Below are 21,918 nucleotides of genomic sequence, written 5' to 3' on the forward strand. Positions count from 1 at the left end.
GGGTCATTACACCAGTTATCCTCTCTACCTTGAATAATTTTTTCATCAAAGTTTGAATGGCTGGTGTCTTGCTTTCATTGAGGTTTTAGTTCAAACACTCTCCTTCTCTTACTTCTCAAGTCACATTCTGTCAAAACACTGTGTGCCCCTCCCCCAACATCTTATTTAGCTCTTCTTACAATTTGAAATTCTTTTGATTTGCCTACTAGACTGAGCTCCATGATTCCTGAGAGCAGGAATCATGCTGTTTCCTTCATTGCTGTTTGCCCAGTATCTAGAACATTCCTGGTACTGAGCAATCAATATTTGTTAAGTCAAGTTGCCTTTTTTTTTTTTAGTATAGTGAATTATTTTATTTTATTTTATTTTATTTTACTTTATTTTATTTTATTTTACTGGAGTAAAATTGCTTTCTAATGTTGTGTTAGTTTCTGCTATACAATGAAGTGAATCAGCTATATGTATATCCTATATTCCCTCTCTCTTGGACCTGCCTCCCACCAACCCCCATCCCACCCATCTAGGTCATCACAGAGCACTGAGCTGAGCTCCTTGTGCTATACAGCAGGTTCCCACGAGCTATCTATTTTACATATGGTAGTGTATTTATGTCGAACTTAATCTCCCAATTTGTCCCACCCTCCCCTTCCCCACACCCTGTCCACATGTTGGTTCTCTACATCTACATCTGTATTCCTGCCCTACAAATAGGTTCATCTGTATATGTACCATTTTTCGAAATTCCACATATATGCGTTAATGTACGATATTTGTTTTTCTCTTTCTGGCTTACTTCACTCTGTATGACAGACTGTAGGTCCATCCACATCTCTACAAATGACCCAATTTCATTCCTTTTTATGGCTGAGTAATATTCCTTTGTTTATATGTACCACATCTTCTTTATCCATTCATCTATCATTGGACATTTAGGTCATTTCCATGTCCTGGCTATTGTAAATAGTGCTGCAATGAACACTGGGGTACATGTGTCCTTTTGAATTATGGTTTCTCAGGGTATACACCCAGTAGTGGGATTGCTGGGTTATATGGTAGTTCTATTTTTAGTTTTTTTAAGGAACCTCCATACTTTTCTCCAAAGTGGCTGTATCAATTTACATTCCCACCAACAATGTAAGAGGGTCCCCTTTTCTCTGCACCCTCTCCAGCATTTATTGTTTGTAGGCTTTTTGATATGAGGTGATACCTCATCATAGCTTTGATTTGAATTTCTCTAATCATTAGTTATGTTGAGCATCTTTTCATGTGTTTGTTGGCCATCTGTATGTCTTCTTTGGAGATATGTCTATTTAGGTCTTCCACCCATTTTTTGATTGGGTTGTTTCTTTTTTTGATGTTGAGCTGCATGAGCTGTATGTATATTTTGGAGATTAATCCTTTGTCAGTTGCTTCATTTGCAAATATTTTCTCTCATTATGAGGGTTGTCTTTTTGTCTTGTTTATGGTTTCCTTTGCTGTGCAAAAGCTTTTAAGTCTCATTAGGTCCCATTTGTTTATTTTTGTTTTTATTTTCATTACTGTAGGGAGTGGATCAAAAAAGATCTTGCTGTGGTTTATGTCAAAGAGTGTTCTTCCTATGTTTTCCTCTAAGAGTTTTATAGTGTCCGGTCTTGCATTTAGGTCTTTAATCCATTTTGAGTTTATTTTTTTATATGGTGTTAGGTAGTGTTCTAATTTCATTCTTTTACATGTAGCTGTCCAGTTTTCCCAGCACCACTTATTGAAGAGGCTGTCCTTTTTCCATTGTGTGTTCTTGCCTCCTTTGTCATAAATTAGGTGACCATATGTGCGTGGGTTTATCTCTGGGCTTTCTGTCCTGTTCCATTGACCTGTATTTCTGTTTTTGTGCCACTACCATACTGTCTTGGTTACTGTGGCTTTGTAGTATAGTTTGAAGATGGGGAGCCTGATTCCTCCAGCTCCATTTTTCTTTCTCAAGATTGCTTTGGCTATTCGGGGTCTTTTGTGTTTCCATACAAATTGTACAATTTTTTGTTCTAATTCTGTGAAGAATGCCATTGGTAGTTTGATAGGAATTGCATTGAATCTGTAGATTGCTTTGGGTAGTATAGTCATTTTCACAATGTTGATTTTTCCAATCCAAGAACATGGTATATTTCTTCATCTGTTTATTTCATCTTTGATTTCTTTCATCAGTGTTTTATAGTTTTCTGAGTACAAGTCTTTTGCCTCCTTAGGTAGGTTTATTCCTAGGTATTTTATTCTTTTCATTGCAATGGTAAATGGGATTGTTTCCTTAATTTCTCTTTCTTAGTTTTTGTTGTTAGTGTATAGGAATGCCAGAGATTTCTGTGAATTAATTTTGTATCCTGCAACTTACCAAATTCATTGATTAGTTCTAGTAGTTTTCTGGTGGCATCTTTAGGATTTTCTATGTATAGTATCCTGTCATCTGCAAAAAGTGACAGTTTTACTTCTTTTCAAATTTATATTCCTTTTATTTCTTTTTCTTCTCTGATTGCTATGGCTAGGACTTCCAAAACTATGTTGAATAAGAGTGGTGAGAGTGGACATTCTTGTCTTGTTCCTGATCTTAGTGGAAATGCTTTCAGTCTTTCACCATTGAGAATGATGTTTGCTGTGGGTTTGTCATATATGACTTTTATTATGTTGAGGTAGGATCCCTCTATGCCCACTTTCTGGAGAGTTTTTATCATAAATGGGTGTTGAATTTTGTCAAAAGCTTTTTCTGCATCTATTGAGATGATCATATGTTTTTTATTCCTTAATTTGTTAATATGGTGCATCACATTGATTGATTTGTGTATTTTGAAGAATCCTTGCCTCCCTAGGATAAATCCCACTTGATCATGGTGTATGATCCTTTTAATATGTTGTTGTATTCTATTTGCTAGTATTTTGTTGAGGATTTTTGCATCTATATTCATCAGTGATATTAGTCTGTAATTTTCTTTCTTTGTGATATCTGTGTTAGGTTTTGGTGTCAGGGTGATGGTGGCCTTGTAGAACGAATTTGGGAGTGTTCTTCCTTCTGCAATTGTTTTGGTAGAGTTTGAGAAGGATTGGTGTTAGCTCTTCTCCAAATGTTTGATAGAATTCGCCTGTGAAGCTGTCTGGTCCTGGACTATTGTTTGTTGGAAGATTTTAATTACAGTTTCAATTTCATTACTTGTGATAGGTCTGTTTATATTTTCTAATTCTTCCTGGTTCTGTCTTGGAAAATTGTACCTTTCCAAGAATTTGTCCAGTTCTTTGTGGTTGTCCATTTTATTTGCATATAATTGTTTGTAGTAGTCTCTTATACTCCTTTGTATTTCTGTGGTGTCAGTTGTGATTTCTCCTTTTTCATTTCTAATTTTATTGATTTGTGTCCTCTCCCTTTTTTTCTTGATGAGTCTGGCTAAAGGTTTATCAATTTTGTTTATCTTCTCAAAGAACCAACTTTTAGTTTTATTGATCTTTGCTATTGTTTTCTTCATTTCTATTTCATTTATTTCTGCTCTGATCTTTATGATTTCGTTCCTTCTACTGACTTTGGGTTTTCTTTGTTCTTTCTCTAGTTGCTTTAGTTGTAAGGTTAGATTGTTTATTTGAGGTTTTTCTTGTTTCTTGAGGTGAGATTTCATTACTATAAACTTCCCTCTTAGAACTGCTTTTGCTGTGTCCATAGGTTTTGGGTCATTGTGTTTTCATTGTCATTTATTTCTGTGTATTTTTTTACTTCTTCTTTGATTTCTTCAGTGATCTCTTAGTTATTTAGTAGCGCACTGTTTAACTGTCAAGTATTTGCGTTTTTTACAGTTTTTTTTCCCTGTAATTGATTTCCAATCTCATAGCATTGTAGTCGGAAAAGCTGCTTGATATGATTTCAATTTTTAAAAATTTGCCGAAGCTTGATTTGTGACCCAAGATGTATCTGTCATGAAGAGTGTTCCGTGTGCTCTTGAGAAGAAAGTGTATTCTGCCACTTTAGGGTAGAATGTCCTATAAATATCAATTAAATCTATCTGGTCTGTTGTGTCATTTAAATCTTCTGTTTCCTTATTTATTTTCTGTTTGGATGATCTGTTCATTGGTGTAAGTGGATGTTAAAGTCCTCTACTGTTATTGTGTTACTGTTGATTTCCGCTTTTATGGTTGTTAGCATTTGCCTTATGTATTGAGGTGCTCCTATGTTGGGTGCAAAAATATTTATAATTGTTATGTCTTCTTCTTGGATTGATCCCTCGATCATTATGTAGTGTCCTTCCTTATCTCTTGTAACAGTCTTTATTTCAAAGTCTATTTTATCTGATATGAGTATTGCTACTCCAGCTTTCTTTTGATTTCCATTTGCATGGAATATCTTTTTCCATCCCTTCACTTTCAGTCTGTATGTCTCTAGGTCTGAAGTGGGTCGCTTGTAGACAGCATATATATGGGTCTTATTTTTTATCCATTCAGCCAGTCTATGTCTTTTTGTTGGGGCATTTAATCCATTTACATTTAAGGTTATTATGGATATGTATGTTCCTATTACCGTTTTCTTAATTGTTTTGGGTTTGTTTTGTGGGTCTTTTCTTCTTTTGTGTTTGTGCCTAGAGAAGTTCCTTTAGCATTTGTTGTAAAGCTGGTTTGGTAGTGCTGAATTCTCTTTGCTTTTGCTTTGTCTATAAAGATTTTGATTTCTCCATTGAATCTGAATGAGACCTTTGCTGGGTAGAGTAATATTGGTTGTAGCTTTTTCTCTTTTGTCACTTTAAGTATATCCTGCGACTCCCTTCTGGCCTGCAGTTTCTGCTGAAAAGTCAGCTGATAACCTTATGGGGATTCCTTATATGTTATTTTTTGCTTTTCCCTTGTTGTTTTTAATATTTTTTCTTTGAATTTAATTTTTGTTATTTTGATTAATATGTGTCTTGGTGTGTTTCTCCTAGGATTTATCCTGTATGGGACTCTCTGCAGTTCCTGGAGTTGGGTGACTGTTTCCTTTCCCATGTCAGGGAAGTTTTCCACTATAGCCTCTTTTAATGTTTTCTCAGACCCTTTCTTTTCCTCTTCCTCTTCTGGGACCCCTATAATTTGAATGTTGGTGCGTTTAATGTTGTCCCAGAGGTCTCTGAGATTGTTTTCAATTCTTTTCATTCTTTTTTCTCTATTCTGCTCCTAGGCAGTTATTTCCACCATTCTGTCTTCCAGCTCACTTACCTGTTCTTTTGCCTCAGTTATTCTGCTATTGATTCCTTCTAGTGTATTTTTCATTTTAGTTATTGTATTGTTCATCTCTGTTTGTTCTTTAGTTCTTCTAGATCTTTGGTAAACATTTCTTGTATTTTCTCAATCTGTGCCTCCATTCTATTTCTAAGATTCTGGATCATCTTTGCTATCATTACTCTGCATTCTTTTTCAAGTAGGTTGCCTATTTCCTCTTCATTTATTTGGTCTTTTAGGTTTTTATCTTGCTCCTTCATCTGTGACAGTTTTTTGTCATCTTATTTGTTTTTTGATGGGTGGGATTGTGTTCCTGTCATAGTGGTTGTTTGGCCTGAGGCTTCCAGCACTAGAGTTTGTAGACTGCTGGGTAGAGCTGGGTCTTTGTGCTGAGATGAGGACGTCCAGGAGGCCTCCCTCCGATGAATATTCCCTGGGATCTGAAGTTCTCTGTTAGTCCAGTGGTTCAGACTCAGAGTTCCCACCACAGGAGCTCAGGCCTGACCTCCTGCTCGTGAAGCAAGATCCTGCAAGCTGCGCGGAGCAGCAAAAAAAGGAAAAAAAGAAAACAAGAGCAGAAGAATAACAAAGGGTCAAAAATAAAATAAGATTAGAAAACTAACAGATATGTTAGAAATAATAAAAAAGTAAAAATACAGGTGAAACAACAGCTGGAAGGTAAAACAGAAGTATAATAGTAAAAAAGAGGAGGGAAAAAAAAAGCTGGAAAAGTCCCTGGCTGTGGGGGGTGGCGCTTAGGCAGGGGCGGGGTTTAGGTGGTGGGTGGGGCCTATGCTTAGGACCCACAGGGCTGGAAAAGGCCCTGGCAGGGGGTGGGGGGGGCTGGGGGGTGGGACTTAGGCTCAGTGCAGCAGGAGGGGCCCAGGAGTGCCTCTGGCCTTGAAAGGCAGAGGACCAGATCTAGGACCCCGGAAGGCTAGGCGCATTCCCCCCCATCCTCCGATGCTGGAGGGCCCCTCCCCATTGGCCTCTCTTCTTCTTCCCCTGCCTCCCTCCCTCCTATGCCCCTAGGACTTACGAGGCCAGAGGGGGCCCTGGAAGGCAGAGGACCAGACCTGGAAACCCAACAGGCTTCCTGGGCCGAGTCAGTGAGGGAAACACCCGTGGTACTTCCCCTGATTCCCTGGTCCTAGAGCGCCCCTCCCACCCACCTCTCCTCTTCTTCCTCCCTACCACCCCCCTGCTACGCCCCTAGGATGAACGTGGCCCAGAGGGGGACTCGGAGGGCAGAGAACCTGGCCCAGGAGTCCAGCAGGTTTCCCGGGCCTGATTGGACAGGTGAAATGCTAGGTGTGCCCCACCCCTCATCCTCTGAGCCCCTGAGGGTCCCTCCAAGTGTGGGAATCCCTCCCCTTTCCCAGCCACCCCTCAGGGGCGCCTGTCCTGCCCAGCCTCCACTTCTCCCCTCTCGCTCCCTTCCACATCCTACTGTGTCACTTGGGGGTTCCTCCTATCTCCTTGGGCATTGAGGTCCCCCACCAGCGTCTGGCAGGCGCCCTAGTTGTGGGCAGACGTGAACTCCGCGTCCTCCCCCACCACCATCTTGACTTCAGGAACCAAGTTGCTTAATTCTCTTGTGCCTCAGTTTCTCACTTGTCACACAGAATAATAATTGGCTAATAAAACAAGGTTGTGTTTAGAACTAAGTGAAATAACACTTGTATGTGGAGTACTTAGTACAATGATTGGCTCACAATAAGCCAAATAACAGTGTTTTATTGTTTCATTATGATTGATTATATTACAATGTTCAATTCCATTCTGCCATAGCCCTTTGGTACCTGTTCTTGCATCTAATGATCTGTCTGGAGTGTTACGAGTATTCGTCTGTGACAGATACTGACTGGTTTGATGCTGACAGTGAAATCCTAACTTAGTTCTCTCTTGGCCATGTTTTTCTGTACAGGTTCTGCAGCTGGGCTCAGACATCCTTCCCCAATACAAGCAAGAGGCACCAAAGACTCCCCCTCACATCATCTTACATTATTGTGTTTTCAAGACCACGTGGGATTGGATCATCTTGATCTTAACCTTCTACACAGCCATCCTGGTCCCTTATAATGTCTCCTTTAAAACCAGGCAGAACAACGTGGCCTGGCTGGTTGTGGATAGCATCGTGGATGTTATCTTTTTGGTGGACATTGTGCTGAATTTTCATACCACTTTTGTTGGACCAGCTGGGGAGGTGATTTCTGACCCCAAACTCATCCGCATGAACTATCTGAAGACGTGGTTTGTGATTGACCTTCTGTCCTGTTTGCCATATGATGTCATCAACGCTTTTGAGAACGTGGATGAGGTTAGTGCCTTTATGGGTGATCCAGGGAAGATTGGTTTTGCTGATCAGATTCCACCACTCCTGGAGGGGAGAGAGAGTCAGGTACATCCCTCAAATCTCAGACCTTGTTGTCATGCCTTTAAATTAATTGTGGGTGGTCAACAGAAGAGTAATTAAATGGGTGGGAACTAGCATGACTGATGTCTGGAACATAGGGAGCATGATGCTTGATCAATATCCTCGCCTGGTGTTTTTGTCCTTTGGAGGTTTGGAGGCCCTGCATGTCAGTAGATGGATGTGGAGACCAGAGGCTTCCTTCTTATTCCATGTGGAGTGCAAGCCACTGGTGTGGGTGGTGGGGCTGCAGAAGTAGGCATGCATTGCCACTGCATTGGTGAATCTTTCACTTGGTATACAGTTGCTGAATGCCTACCTACTGATTACTCTCATTATGGGGACTTTTCTATTATCTGCTGCTGACCTTTGGCTGTTTGAAAGCTAATTAACTCTTGGCAACAGGGATGCTACTCTCCTCCAAGTTTGCTTGCGTTTGTTTTCTTTTTCTTTCTTTCTTTTTTTTTTTTTTTTGGTAAATGTTGGGAAAGAATGAGTTGTTTCTTTGCTGAAATGAGTTTTGGAGGTGACCGATGGCATTCAATTGTCCATGCTCTCCATTGCCTAAATATGCTGAGGTAGTCAGCCTGTGGTTAAGCCTGGCTCTTGTGGCTAAGAGGAGTACTGCTACTGGATTACCCTGCTGTGGGTTGTTAGTCCTACAGGCCATGGAAGGAATTAAAAGAAGATAAATGCTCTGTAAATGTGCTGGAATCAAGACATGCTTAAACAGTCACTGAATGGGTGCTTAGGACATGTTGCAGCAGGAAGGGGCCACTGGGCTGGTTAAAGTGATTTTCTCCTTTGAAAAAACAAGGATGTCACGTCATGGCAAAAGAAAATGTCAGGTTCTTAATCTAGTTTAAGTGTTCTATGGAAATTGTTCTTCCTTTTTCCTACTCTTCAGTTGACACTTTAGATGGCAGTACACCTGGTAAGTCTTCAGCCTCAGATAGCAGCGGCCCTCATTGCCTCAGATTACACAGGGTCCCAGAGGTCTCCGTCCAGCTGGACTGCTAACTGGGTGGGTCATCAGGAAGCCATCGGGAGGCTGATACACTCTCAGGGCTAAATGGCTAGTGGGACTCAGCCTTGAGATAGTTGGAGGGAACAGCCAGCTTCCTGCCAGGATAACAAGACCTGCCAGTGACTAGATGTCTTGCTGGTGGCATAATGATGCCTCTCTGCCTTCAGATCAGTACCAGCAGTGGGCAAGGACTCCAGCCCCTTCCTCTGTGAGGACCCAACTACCTACTACTTTTCTCTCCAGTGAAGAGGAGCTGATGTTCAGATGCTCCAGACTCAGAACAACCCCTGCTTTCATCTGTGTGGTGTGTTTTAATAGACTTTAAAATCCCAAGGAATAACTCTCTGAGTGGCTTGTGTGGATTTTTTAGGGGGATTAAATGAGTCGAGACTGATCATTTACAAGAGAAAAATCATCCCTAAAGTGAATGTTGGGATTCTTAAATGTGAATTTTAGTACATGTTGGGAATGATATTTTTCACTGGGAGCACATTTCCAGAAAATTTTATGTTAGTTAGTGAGGAAAATATGATCATTTTGGCTTAGATAATTCAACTGATGATTTCAACCTAAAAGAGCTTCTTATACACATATGGGAAATGAAATTTAACTTTAAAAAAACTGATTGAGTTTTTAAAATAAGCCATTTGCTATTTATAGCAATGGCATTAAAATTTTGCAGATAAATAGAACAGTTCTTCGGCTTCCACAGTTTCTTATTAAACACTGGCAGAGCTGTAAACACATATGTGAATGTGTCAAGATTACCTTGTAGGTTAGCAGAGCAGAGAGCTTCTTCCCAGGCTCTGTGTATGTTGGGCTGGAATTCCTTCGCCATTAACTGTGAATACCCCTGACATGGTTTCTGATTTCCAGATTCATGAAATAGGTTGTAGGTAGGAAAATCATAATTTCTCCGTAGCTTTCTAGTTGGCAAAGGGTTTAGCATCAAAGCTCTTACTACCATTTCTTGATGATAAATAATAATATGAATATTAAGGGATTCTAGCTATGATTTGCTTCTGTAAAGTCTTGTTTTTATATTTAGTAGCTCCTTTTAAAGCTTTGGCTCACACCTGAAATAATGCCTTTCCATGACAACTGTGGTGGAGTTGGGGAAACACGAGGAAACTGAAGATTTGGCTGCTGGTCCTCTTGTTCTCACCTCTTAAGACAGCTGGGAACCTTGTGCATGCCATTTAGCCTTTCTGGGTTACAGTTTTCCTAGCTACATCTTAGGGTTGATACTACCTTACCTGCCTGAAGGCGTGGCATTTGGGTGGTGGATTTTGAGTTCCCTGCCAGCTGCAAAATCTGGTGAGTTCTAAAATCTCTTTTTTGTTAGTCTCACCTCCAGACTGACTATAAAAATGAGAGGCCCAGCACCCTGACCTCCTACCTTTTGTGGGAGTTGGAGGAAAGTGGGGACATTTAGCAGGTTATGATGAGTAGACCTATTGGAGATCAGAGCCCAGTTGAACTATCATGTAGTTTAACCCTCTTAACTCACAAATAGGGAAACAGACCCAGGGGATATGACTCACTCAAGATGGTGTAGCAAATCATATGGTGACAGTAATGAGTCCCCTTCTGACTCTTCTCTGTTCTAATAGTGACAGATTTGATAAAATAGGGACAAAACACTGAAGGATACTGTTGAGTCAAAACTGACCAAGAAGCTCCTGATGTCTGTGGCTCACCTATTAGCTTGGTTGTCATGATTGGGAGGTTGGGTATTAGGTACGGGGAAGTGGGCAGCTGCATTTTCCCCAAGGCAGCTGGGTTGGTGATGAGATGGGCAGGTTAAGATGCTCACCAAGGGACAGACCCAGCACCATTTTCCAGGTACAGGCCTTTTTGTTAAAAGGCACCATTAAATCAGTGGGCATGAAGGGCTGGTGGGGCTTAGAGGAGGTGGGGGGGCCTCTGAAGGGCACCTATCTGTTGTTCACATTCACCATATGCTGTCTTCTTATCCACACTCTGCTGTGAGGTTGCTCATCTAATATTGCAGCTCCCTCGGCTCTAGGCCCTTCCTCTAAGAGAGTATGGGGAGAAATAGGAAATTATTGACTCATTTCTCATAAAAAATACATGGAGCTGCCCTCTCTCTGGTGTCTTCCTAATTATGCCCATGGAATTGTGTCGCAGTGGAGACCACCAGGGAAGAGGGGAATGAGCAGCGGGGGCTTTGCCATCTGTGTTTGGGGGGGTTTAGGGTGTGGGCATGGGTGTTGGGGTAGAGGCTCTTAGAGTGAAAGTATTGGACCCTCCCAAGCCTTGGGTCAAGAAATTAGGTTAGATTGCGAAAGCCAGCAATTGTGAATTCAGCCCTGTGGATGTAGCCCATCTCCATGATTTAAGCCACACAGATGATCTCTTTTGGCCAGCTCGGTTCACTTATGTAGATGGCCTACATTTTCGTCATTCTCCAGTCTGTTGGTAATCATCTGTTTTGGAGGCAGTTTGTGAAAATGTTTGCATATTAGTTAAGCTGGTGAGAGGACAAAAGGTCTGAAAATGGAGTGAACGAAAGCTAGGAAGGGGTATGCCAAAGCACAAGTCAAATGAGTCTCCTTCAAGCACTTAGCGGATTATTGGCCTGGTATGCTTCATGCATTAAGTATGGAATTATTAGTCACAAAACATATTCCCTCCCCTAAGGAGACCTTATTGTTTATGGCCATTGGAGTATGGAAGTGCAAAGAGGAGAATGGAGCCAATTGTGCCGCCTCCCAGGTCACAATTCTGGTGCCTTGGGGCCAAGAGCTTCCTTCTTTTCCTGGCTCTGTAACCTCAGACAGCAACACCACTGGCTAGTGGTGGTCACAGCTGACACTTGCCAAGAGCACACAGAAGATGCTCAGCCAGAGCAGAACAGGCCTAGATGTGCTGATGGAAAGATCAGCAGCTTCCCTTTATCTAGTGCATCTAACTTTCCAAAATACTTTCACACAGATTATCCTTTTTATTATTGAAATGTGGTTGATGTACACTATCATGTTAGTTTCAGGTGTATTCCGTAGTGACTTGACATTTGCAAACATGACAGAACGTTCACCATGCTAAGTCTAGTAACCATCTGTCCCCATACAAAGGTATTAAAATATTATTGACCGTATTCTTTGTTGCACAGATTATCTCTGTTTTAGATCCGTGGTGGTAAAAAAACCACACTGAACTGGGAGGAAGGTGGTTTGTCAGCTAGGTGTGACCGCCACCCAGCTGTGCAAACTTACGGAAGTCATTTCATCTCCTTGGACTTTGCTTACCTCACCTGTAAGATGGTCCATTTCAGCTGTAACCTTCAGTGGCTCTAGGGCAGGTATTATGCCTGCTTTGCAGATGAGGGGAAAGGGCCAGGTTGTCCAGGGAGTTGAAACTGGACTCTGGTCTCCTGGCTGCTAGATCTGTGCTTTACCCTGCCAGTCATGCTGCCTCATCAGAAATCTGGAGACAGAGTGAGCCAAGCTGTGTGTTTCATTCCTCAAGTCCCTCTCTCTCAATCCTTCTCTGGCCTGGCCCCTTCTGCACAGCGCCTCCCCCCCACCGCCGACCTAAGCAGCTGAGGGGTGAGAGGTTTGGGTGGTCAGCCTGGGTGACCCTAAGCTGAGGTCGCTGGTGCATGTGTGTAGGGCCGGACAATGAGCATGGGGTCGGAAGTGACTCCACAGGCTGGTTGCCCGCCCTGCTTCTCTCTCCTTGGCAGATGAGCACCCCTCTGGGTTCTTCTAGGATCACTATTACCTATGATTTCCTTATCACTGATGCTGAAAGCAAATTGGACCCATGTACCTTGCTCATCCTATTGATTTGTAGTTTTCAGGCCTTACCTGTGGTTTCTATTTAGGTACATGGGTACCGTTTGAGTTCTCACACAGGTGACACCTCTGCTGTCCAGCTGAAAGTCATGAGATGACCAGGACTTTTCTTTCCTAGACTTCCAGCAATACAGGCAGTCCCCGTGGCTTGTCATAGCAGTTATTTTTATTAATAGACTATTTTTCAGAGCAGTTTTAGGTTTACAGAGAAATAGAGTAGAGTAGAAAGACCACCTTTGCCACCCGCAGTTTCCCTATTATCAACATCTTGCATGAGGGCGGTATGCTTATTATGGCCAATATTGATGCATTACTATCAGCTAAAGTCTGTAGTTTCCATTAGGGGTCACTCTTTGCAGTATACATTCTATGGGTTTTTGACAAATGGATAATGACATGTGTCTACCATTGTGTATCACACAGAGTAGTTTCACCGCCCTAAAGATCCTCTGTGCTCCACCTATTCATCCCTCCCTCCCCGCTAACTCTTGGCAACTACTGATCTATTTACTGTCTCCACCGTTTTGCCTTTTCCAGAATGTCATAATGTTGGACTCATATAGTGTGTAGCCTTTTCAGATTGGCTTCTTTCACTTAGAAATAAGTACTTAAGATTCTTCTATATATTTTGGGGGCTATCAGATAGCATATTTCTTTTTATTTTTGAATAATATTCCATTGTATGTATGTACCATAGTTTATTATTTCATAATAAAAATTTTAAAACCCCATTGCTGATAGCATTGGCTATTTAAGCTTGATCAGCACAGGCCTGGTCCTGGGATTTCCTCCTTCCGTGATCCCTTGGACATGAAGAGTGGGGAGGAGCTGAGACACTGGCATGCAGACCAGCCCATGTCAGCAGCCTGTGGTATCTCCTGGGTAAAAACCGAAAACGTTTAACTCAAGTTATTATGTCTAGTAATACAACAGACAGAAATGAAATTGTATTATAGTATCCTTACATTTCATACTGTTTTCCTTGGCATTTCTATCTTTTCTGTTTGTGCTGAGTATTTCTACCATACATTTATTTTGGCAAAAAGAGGACAAAACCAGACACCCTGTAATTTTCATCTAAGTGTCTCGTTCGTGGGAGGAAGTGTTGTTCTTGGGTGTGTTTCTCTTCTGATGATTGGGACTTGTCAGCAGTGCCCAGTGGCTGAGGTCTGACTTCAGTGATGTTATCAATGTCACTACTGTCCCCATGCTGGCAATATTGTCATCTCTCCCCTCTCACCTGTGAGGGCAAGTGGGCATAGAAATTTTCCTCTTAGTTTAATTAAAAAAAATCAGTCTTCTTCCTGACTTGAGCTTACAGGAGCTGTGTGTGAGCTCAACGATTGTGTCAAGGATTGTGGAGTTTCCATGCCTCTTGTTCAAGCAGAGGCTTCAAACAGAAGAGCAGGCTGTAGGCGCTGTACCCTACACAGTCACCTGAATCATGATCACCCTAGGTGCGTGTGTGGGGACCAGGGGAGTGGCTGGGGGGCATTTTTAATGGGAGGAAGTTGATCCTGGGTGGCTTCCTGGAAGCAGTGATTTACTATGAGACTGTGATTCCAGAGTTTAAAAAAAAAATGTAAAAACTTAATGATGCTCCAAAAGTATTGCACTTTGGAGCAAAATAGACTCAGCTGATGTGCCTGATTCCCCTCTGCTCTCACATTGTCTGTTTTCTCCCAGGGTCCTTTTTGGCTAACCCAAGTTCTACTCTTAATTCTCCACCAACTTTTCTTGGAATCTTGTTTAGGGTGTTCCTTCTTTAAAGAAAACTTATTGACTTAGGTGGTAGGGGATGGGGATACAACACTTCAATTTTCTCCCAGTCTAGTGGGAACCACTGATGATAAACACCAATAGAGGATGTGAGAGGGTCAGCTCAGGGTGTTATGTCTTACTATCGAGGAGCATTTAACCTATCGAGAGAATCTAGGAAGGCTTCCTGGGAGGAGATGACTGGGGTTAGTCTGGTGAGGAGTAAGGAGGGCAGTCTTGTAAGAGGAGAGATCGTGTGCAGAGGGAAGCGCTCTTGGGGACTAGCAAGGCATTCATTATGTCCAAAGCAGAGAGTCAGCATTGGAGGACAGAAGAAAGTTGAGAGTAGGAGGCAAGATCCAGTGATATAGAATCCCAGGGTCTTGCCAAGGAGTTTACATTTTGTCATGTGGGCAAAAAGAAACCATCGAGGGTTTTCATTAGATGATCTTATGATTGATTTTGATTTTTGGAAGTGCACCCAGACAATGGCGGTGTGAATGAGAGGGAAATGACGAGTGTCTCCACTTCCCCTCCTCTTGTTCTGTTGATTCTCCTGCAATCAGGCTGTCACCTCCACCATGGCACTGAGTCTTGGTCCTAAATCAAGTGATTGTGCATGTTTAGGGTTATTTTTGGACCCTATGATGTTCCACTGGTTTGTCTGTTCTTAACATCGTTACTACACTGTGTTAATTGGCATAGCATAATAGTAAATATTAATCAGTTACTGCCTTTGTTCTTTTTCTTCAAGACTGCTATGTCTCTTCTAGGATCTTTGTACATACATTAAAACTTAGAGTTAATTTCCACCCAAACCAAAAAAAAAAAAAAAAAAACGCCTGTAGGGATTTTGAGTGGGATTATATTGAATCTAAAAACCAATTTGGAGAGAATGAAAATCTTAATATTGAGTTTTCCAGTTCGTGACCATTGACCAGCCATATGTTTAGGTCTTCTTTAATTTCTCTTAGCAATATCTTATAGTTTTCAGTGTCAAGGTCTTACACACTTTTTTTATTGTTGTTGTTAAACTTATTCCTAGATACCTGATGTTCTTGGTGCTTTGTCAGTGGGATTTAAACATTTTTTGTTTTTAATTGTTTATTGTTAGTATAAACCATTTTATTTGCCGACTTTGCAGCAAAGTTGCCAAATTTGCTTATTAATGTGAATATTTTGTAGGTTCTTTTGGATTTTTATATACACAATTATGTCTTTGTGAATAAAAACTATTTTATTTATTTATTTTCCAAAATCTATACCTTTTATTTCTTTTTCTTGAATTAGTGCTGGCTAGGATATCCAATGAAATGAATGGAAGTGGAGATAATAGACATCCTTGTCTTCAGGAGAATATGTTCAGTATTTCACCATTAAGTATTTTGTTGACTAATTGTTTTTAGTTTGCAAATACTCCTTATTAGGTTAAAAAAGGTCTCTTATATTCCTAGTTTTATGAGAATTTTTATCATTAACAGGTTTTAGATTATACCAAATACCTTTTATGCATTTATTGAAATGGTATGTTTTTTCTCCTTACTTTTGTTCATGTGGTGAGTTATGTTGATTGACTTTTGAATGTTGTATTAGCCATGCATTCCTGGAATAACTCCTACTTGGTCATGAGAGATTGTCTTCTTTTATATAATTGTATATGATTTTCTAATATTTAGCAATATTGTATCTATGTTCATGAGAGATATTGGCCTTTCATTTTTTTTCTTTGTGATGTCCTTGTCAGGGATGATACACAGGGACATGTACCCTCTTCCACTGTCTCTGAAAGAATTTTTGTAACATTGGTAGTATTTATTCCTTAAATAATTCATCAGTGAAGCTGTGTGGCTCTGAAATTTTCTTTGTGGGAAGATTTTAAATTATGATTTCAATTTCTTTAGCAGATATAGGACTATTCAGATGTTCTTTTTTTTTCTTTCTTTCTTGCGTCGGTTTTGCATTGTTGAAGATTTAACCATTTCATCTAGTGTGCCAAATTTTTTGGCAAGAAGGTATATATGATATACAATTATTCTTTTTTAAATGTTTGTTGGATCTACAGTGATTTTCTCCATTTATTCTTCATTGGTCATTTGAATCTTATCTCATTTGGTCAGTTCATTTTGGTCAGTTGTGGTAGTGTTTTGTCACTTTTATTAATCTTTTAAAAGAACCAACTTTTGACTTAGCTAATTGTCTGTTTTCTGTTTCATTGATTTTTGTTCTCATTCTTATTTTCCTTTTTTGTACATTTTGTTTGGATTTAGTCTATTTTTCCTCCTAGCTTACTGGGATGAAATCTTTGATCATTCAAGCAAAGATTTAATATATGAATTTAAAGCTATTTTATCCTCTAAAGACTTTTTAAAGGCATCCCAGAAATTTTAATGTCATAACCCATAATTTAAGTTCAATATACTTTCTTATTTCCACTGTGATTTCTTTTATTTAAAAGTGTGTTGCCTAATTTCTAAATATTTGATTATTTTCTAGTTATCACTTTATTATTGACTTCTAGATTAATTCCTTAGTGGTAAGAAAATATATGATTTTAATTCTTTGAATTTTGTTAAGACTCGCTTTATGGCTCAGTATCTGGTCTATTTTGGTAAATATTTTATATGAATTTACAAACGTGTATTTTGCAGTTGTTGAGTGTTGTATTCTCTATATGCTAATTAGGTCAAGTAGATTAATAGTTTTAAAAATTGTCTATATTATTACTAACTTTTGTCTGCTTGTTCTATCACTTATGGAGAGAGGTTTGTAAAATCTTCAACGGTGATTGTGAAATTGTTTATTTCTCCTCTCAGTTCTATTGATTTTTGCTTCATATATTTTTAGAGCTATGCTGCTATATACATACACATGTAGGATTGTTGTGTCTTCCTGTGAATGGGTCCTCTTGTTATTATGAAATATTCCCATTTTTATTTAATAATGCATTATGCATTTTTATTATAATGCATTTTAAAATGCATTATAGTGCATTTATGTTTGTCTGATATTAATATAGACATCAACTGTTTTTTAGATAGTGTTTTCATTGCATGCCTTTTTCCATCCCTTTCCTTTAAGTTTCTTGTGTCCTTATTTTTAAAGGATTTTTTTTTGTAAATAAATAGCAAAGGATTGGGTCTTTTTATTTTTTGAAAATCTGGTCCATCAATATTTGCCTTATATTGATAGTTGGAATATTTAGTCTACTTATTTTTTTATCATAAATGTTGCTATCATTGGGTTTTAGTTTACCATCTTGCTATTTGTTTTCTATTTCTCTTACCTGTTTTTAGGTTCCTTTATTCCTCCCTTTCTACCTTCTTTGGATTAACCAAGTATTTATTATTCCATTTGATTTTCTTTCAGTATTTTTTTTAAATGTGTGTGTACCATTCTTTTTTATATATTAATTAATTAATTAATTATATTTTGGCTGTGTTGGGTCTTTGTTGCTGCACGCAGGCTTTCTCTAGTTGCAGCGAGTGGGGGCTACTCTTCATTGCAGTGTGCAGGCTTCTCCTTGCGGTGGCCTCTCCTGTGGAGCATGAGCTCTAGGCACATGGGCTTCAGTAGTTGTGGCTCGCGGGCCCTAGAGCACAGACTCAGCAGTTGTGGCACACGGGCCTAGTTGCTCCATGGCATGTGGGATCCTCCTGGACCAGGGATACGAACCCATGTCCCCTGCATTGGCAGGTGGATTCTTAACCACTGCACCACCAGGGAAGCCCTTAAAGACCTTTTAAAAAATGTTTTATTTATTTTTGGCTGCGTTGGTCTTTCTCTAGTTGCGGCGAGTGGGGGCTAGTCTTTGTTGTGGTGCGTGGACTTCTCATTGCGGTGGCTTCTCTTGTTGCGGAGCATGGGCTCTAGGCACGTGGGCTTCAGTAGTTGCAGCACGCGGGCTCTAGAGTGCAGGCTCAGTAGTTGTGGTGCACGGGCTTAGTTGCTGTGCGGCATGTGGGATCTTCCCAGACCAGGGCTCGAACCCGTGTCCCCTGCATTAGCAGGCAGATTCTTAACCACTGTGCCACCAGGGAAGTCCCGTTTCAGTTTTTTAGTTGTATCTTTTTGTATTGTTCTTTTTGTGCTTACTGTAGAGATTACAGTTGCCTTCAACACATATTAAAAGCTATTTAAATTAGTACTTTTACCACTTTTCAAACAACATAAGATCTTTAAAACAGTTTAATTTTATTTCACCTCCTTCTTGCCCTTTGTGTTATTTTTGTTATAAACCTACAAGTCTTTGTTATCATTATTGCTTTAAATAGTCAATATCTTTTGTATTTGTATTCATGCATTTTTTTACTCTTCCCTTATTTCATGTTTACTTCTGGGATCATTTTTCTTTCAGCCTAAGGATCTCTCAGTTTTTTTCCATAGTGCACATTTTTTGGTGATGAACTTTTTAATCATTTATTTGAAATATCTTTATTCTGCCTTATTTTTCCTGGGCATAAAATTATTAAGCATAAAAGGTTTACTTTTTATTTTTAACTTTGAGCAGTTTAAATATGTTATTGCTTCTGATGAGAATTCAGATGCCATTCTATTATTATTCTCCTGAATGTAATTTTTTTCCCCCTGAGGCTTCTTTTAAAAATTTCTCTTTATTTTTTGTTTTCAACATTTTGAGTATTAAGTTCCTAGGTGGGCTGTTTTTTCTTTCTTTCTTTCTTTTTTTTGTATTTATCTTGCTTCATATTTGCTGAGCTTCATGAATTTGTGGATTGATGACTGTGATAATTTTTGGAAAAATCTTAGCTCTTCTATCTTCGTATAATACTTCTGCTCTATCCTCTCTCTTCTTTCCTTTTAGGACTCCAATTATATCAATTTTAGGATTGTTTGACTATATTCTACATGTCTCTTATGTTCTGTTCTGTTCTTTATTCTTTTTTCTATCTGTTGATTCGATCTGACTAATTTCTGTTGACTTATTTTCTAATTCATGAATTCTATCTTCTGTTTTGACCAGTCTGCTGTTAAACACATCCAAATAGTTCTTAATGTCAAATATAATTTTCAATTCTAGAATTCCTATTTGATTCCTTTCTTCCTTTTGTAACAGGTTGAGGTATAATTCATATACCATAGAATTCAACCTTTAATGTGTACAATTCAGTGGTTTTTAGTATATTCACAGAGTTGTGCAACCATGACCAAAAAAAATTAATTGTGGTAAAATATGCACAACATAAAATTCACCATCTTAACCATTTTTAAGTGTACAGTTCAGTAGCATTAGTCCATTCACATTGTTGTGCTACCTTCACTACCATTCATCCACAGAACTCTTTGCACCTTGCAGCATTGAAACTCTGTACCTATTAAACAGTAACTCCCTATTCCCACTCCCCCTAGCCTCTGGTAACCACCATTCTTCTTTCTGTCTCTATGAGTTTGACTACTCTAGGTGCCTCATATTGGAATCATGCAGTAGCTGTCTCTTTGTGATTGGCTTTTTTCACTTAATGTTTCCAAGGTTAATCCATGGCATAGCATGTGTCAGAATTTCCTTTTTAATTGCTGAATAATATTTCGTTGTACAGATATACCACATTTTAATGCATTCATCTGTCAATGGAACTTGGGTTGCTTTCACTTTTTGGCTATTTTGAATAATGTTACTGTGAACATGGGGGTACAAATATCTACTCGATTCCCTGCTTTCAGTTCTTTTGCTATATACCCAGAAGTAGAATTGCTGGATCATATGGTACTTCTGTGTTTAATTTTTTGGGAAACTGCTATACTGTTTTCCACAGAGGCTGCACCATTTTACATTCCCACCACCAATACATAAGGGTTCCAATTTCTTCTCATCCTTGCCAACAGTTGTTATTTTCTGTATATAGCCATCTTAACAGATGTGAGTAGACATCCTAATGGGTGAGAGGTGGCATTTGATTCCTTTTATAAAAAACAGATGTTCTTTACTAGTTTTTTTTCTTCCTCATACATTTAAATACAGGCAGAGGAAAGTATTCAGAGAGGTAGGAAGTGAGAATATTGAAAGTTATAGAAGCCACTGGAAGATGAAGTTGTAGCACAGGAGGAATGACCTGCTGAAAGGCCCTACTGGACTCCTACGTGCTGAGAGAACTTCTGAGCAGATTTGGGTTACATGGATTGCAGAAGGCTTCCTAGGGTGTGGGGGGACTATTTGGGAAGCGATTGGAAGAGGGGTGGAACTCTGATGGTGGGGAAAGGAAAAGGACCACATGAGAGTGGGAAAAACTAAGCACGAGGCATTGCATGTGGGGCTGAAAGAAACAGGAGGGTTTTTTTAATTTTTTGGTTTGGTCTCTATTTGTGAAGTAAGACAAATGTTAGTGAAAAATTAGCTGGACTCGTCACTTATTAGTAACTTTCTTAACTTAAGTGAAACTGTAAAAAGCAATAGGAAGTCCATGATCTGGCTCTAATTGATGAGAACACTGGTGGTCTGAGGTGGAGCTGTGTAGACAGCTTATGATTTCTTCCTATGTTATATTGTGATGTTTAACTCTGGAGTCCACATATGTTAGCTTATAAGAAAGAGTGCTTCAGGCTTCAGAGGAGAAATATTCTGTTTCAAGGATGTGCTTCCATGGGAAGCCAGACTATTAGCTAAATTTGAAAGCCTCTGGACAATTTTCAGAATAAGAATTTTTTTATTTCAATTTTTTTACATGTTACCTGTAAAAATTTAGAAAATATAGATGAAGAAATAAAGATCACCTATAATTTTCTCTCATTGTTAACATTTTGGTATATATTGTTTCAAGTCTTTTTTTTTCCTTGGACTATATGCATATATATGTTTACATATATTTTATTAAAATGGAATTAAACTGTGTGTAGTGAGTTGTAACCCATTTTATTGTTTAAACAATAGGTTTTATCTTTCTATGACATTAAATATTCTTTTACAACATGAATTTAAATGATTAAATGATAGTCTGTTGTATGGACATATCATAATTTAATTAGTGTTTGACATCTAGGTAATCCCTCCTTTTTTTTTTTTTTTTTTTACTTTTTTAATCATAATAAACAAGCCACAGAGAATATCTTCATAAATAAATCTGTATAACATTCCTGATTATTCATTTTCTTATTCTTTTTTTATTGTGCAGTACAACAAACATAGGAAAGTACTCAAAGTAGAAATATGCTTCTCGATGAATTCTTACAAAGTAGGCATCTATGTGGCCATCATCAAGGTCAAGAAATAGATCATTACCAACACCTCAGACATCCCTCATATACCCTAATCACTTCTTCCTCCCCACCACCCCAAAGTAGCCACTATTTTAACCCTAATTTACTCTTGCCTATTTCTGAACTTTACAGAAATGAAATAAGACAATAATGTATTCTTTTATGTTGTCTTATGTATTTTGTTTAGTACCACTGTTGGGAGAGTCAGGCGTGTTTTGAGCATATCAATAGTTAGTTCATTGTCATTGTTGCATGTAATGGATTGTATGAATATACTTCAGTTTATTAATATAGTGTACTGTTGACATGCATTTAGGTTATGTTTTCATTTGATGAATATTCTTATTCACACTCTAGTACATGCATTTCTATTGGAAAGAGTGGAATTGTTGGCTCATAGGTATTATGTGTATTGTTAGTAAATACTGCCAAACAGTTGTTGTCCAAAGTGGTTGTACTAAGTGGTTATAATGTTTGAGAATTCCACTACTTTGCTTTCT

The 21,918-nt window shown here is 39.0% G+C and overlaps 1 protein-coding gene across 2 annotated transcripts in view; it reads left to right on the top strand.

The window, feature by feature from the left end:
* The window catches only part of KCNH1 (potassium voltage-gated channel subfamily H member 1), a 415,212-nt gene that overhangs the window by 92,521 nt on the left and 300,773 nt on the right, over nt 1-21,918 (top strand). Inside the window, exon 6 of one of the 2 annotated variants that reach the window (XM_059904358.1) lies at nt 7,121-7,594. In XM_059904358.1, coding sequence (XP_059760341.1) covers nt 7,121-7,594 — 474 coding nt within the window. The remainder of the gene's footprint in view (nt 1-7,120; nt 7,595-21,918) is intronic. The other variant, XM_059904366.1, reaches the window with a different exon arrangement.

The sequence above is a fragment of the Balaenoptera ricei genome, chromosome 1, assembly GCF_028023285.1.
Source record: "Balaenoptera ricei isolate mBalRic1 chromosome 1, mBalRic1.hap2, whole genome shotgun sequence".
Lineage (NCBI taxonomy): Eukaryota > Metazoa > Chordata > Mammalia > Artiodactyla > Balaenopteridae > Balaenoptera > Balaenoptera ricei.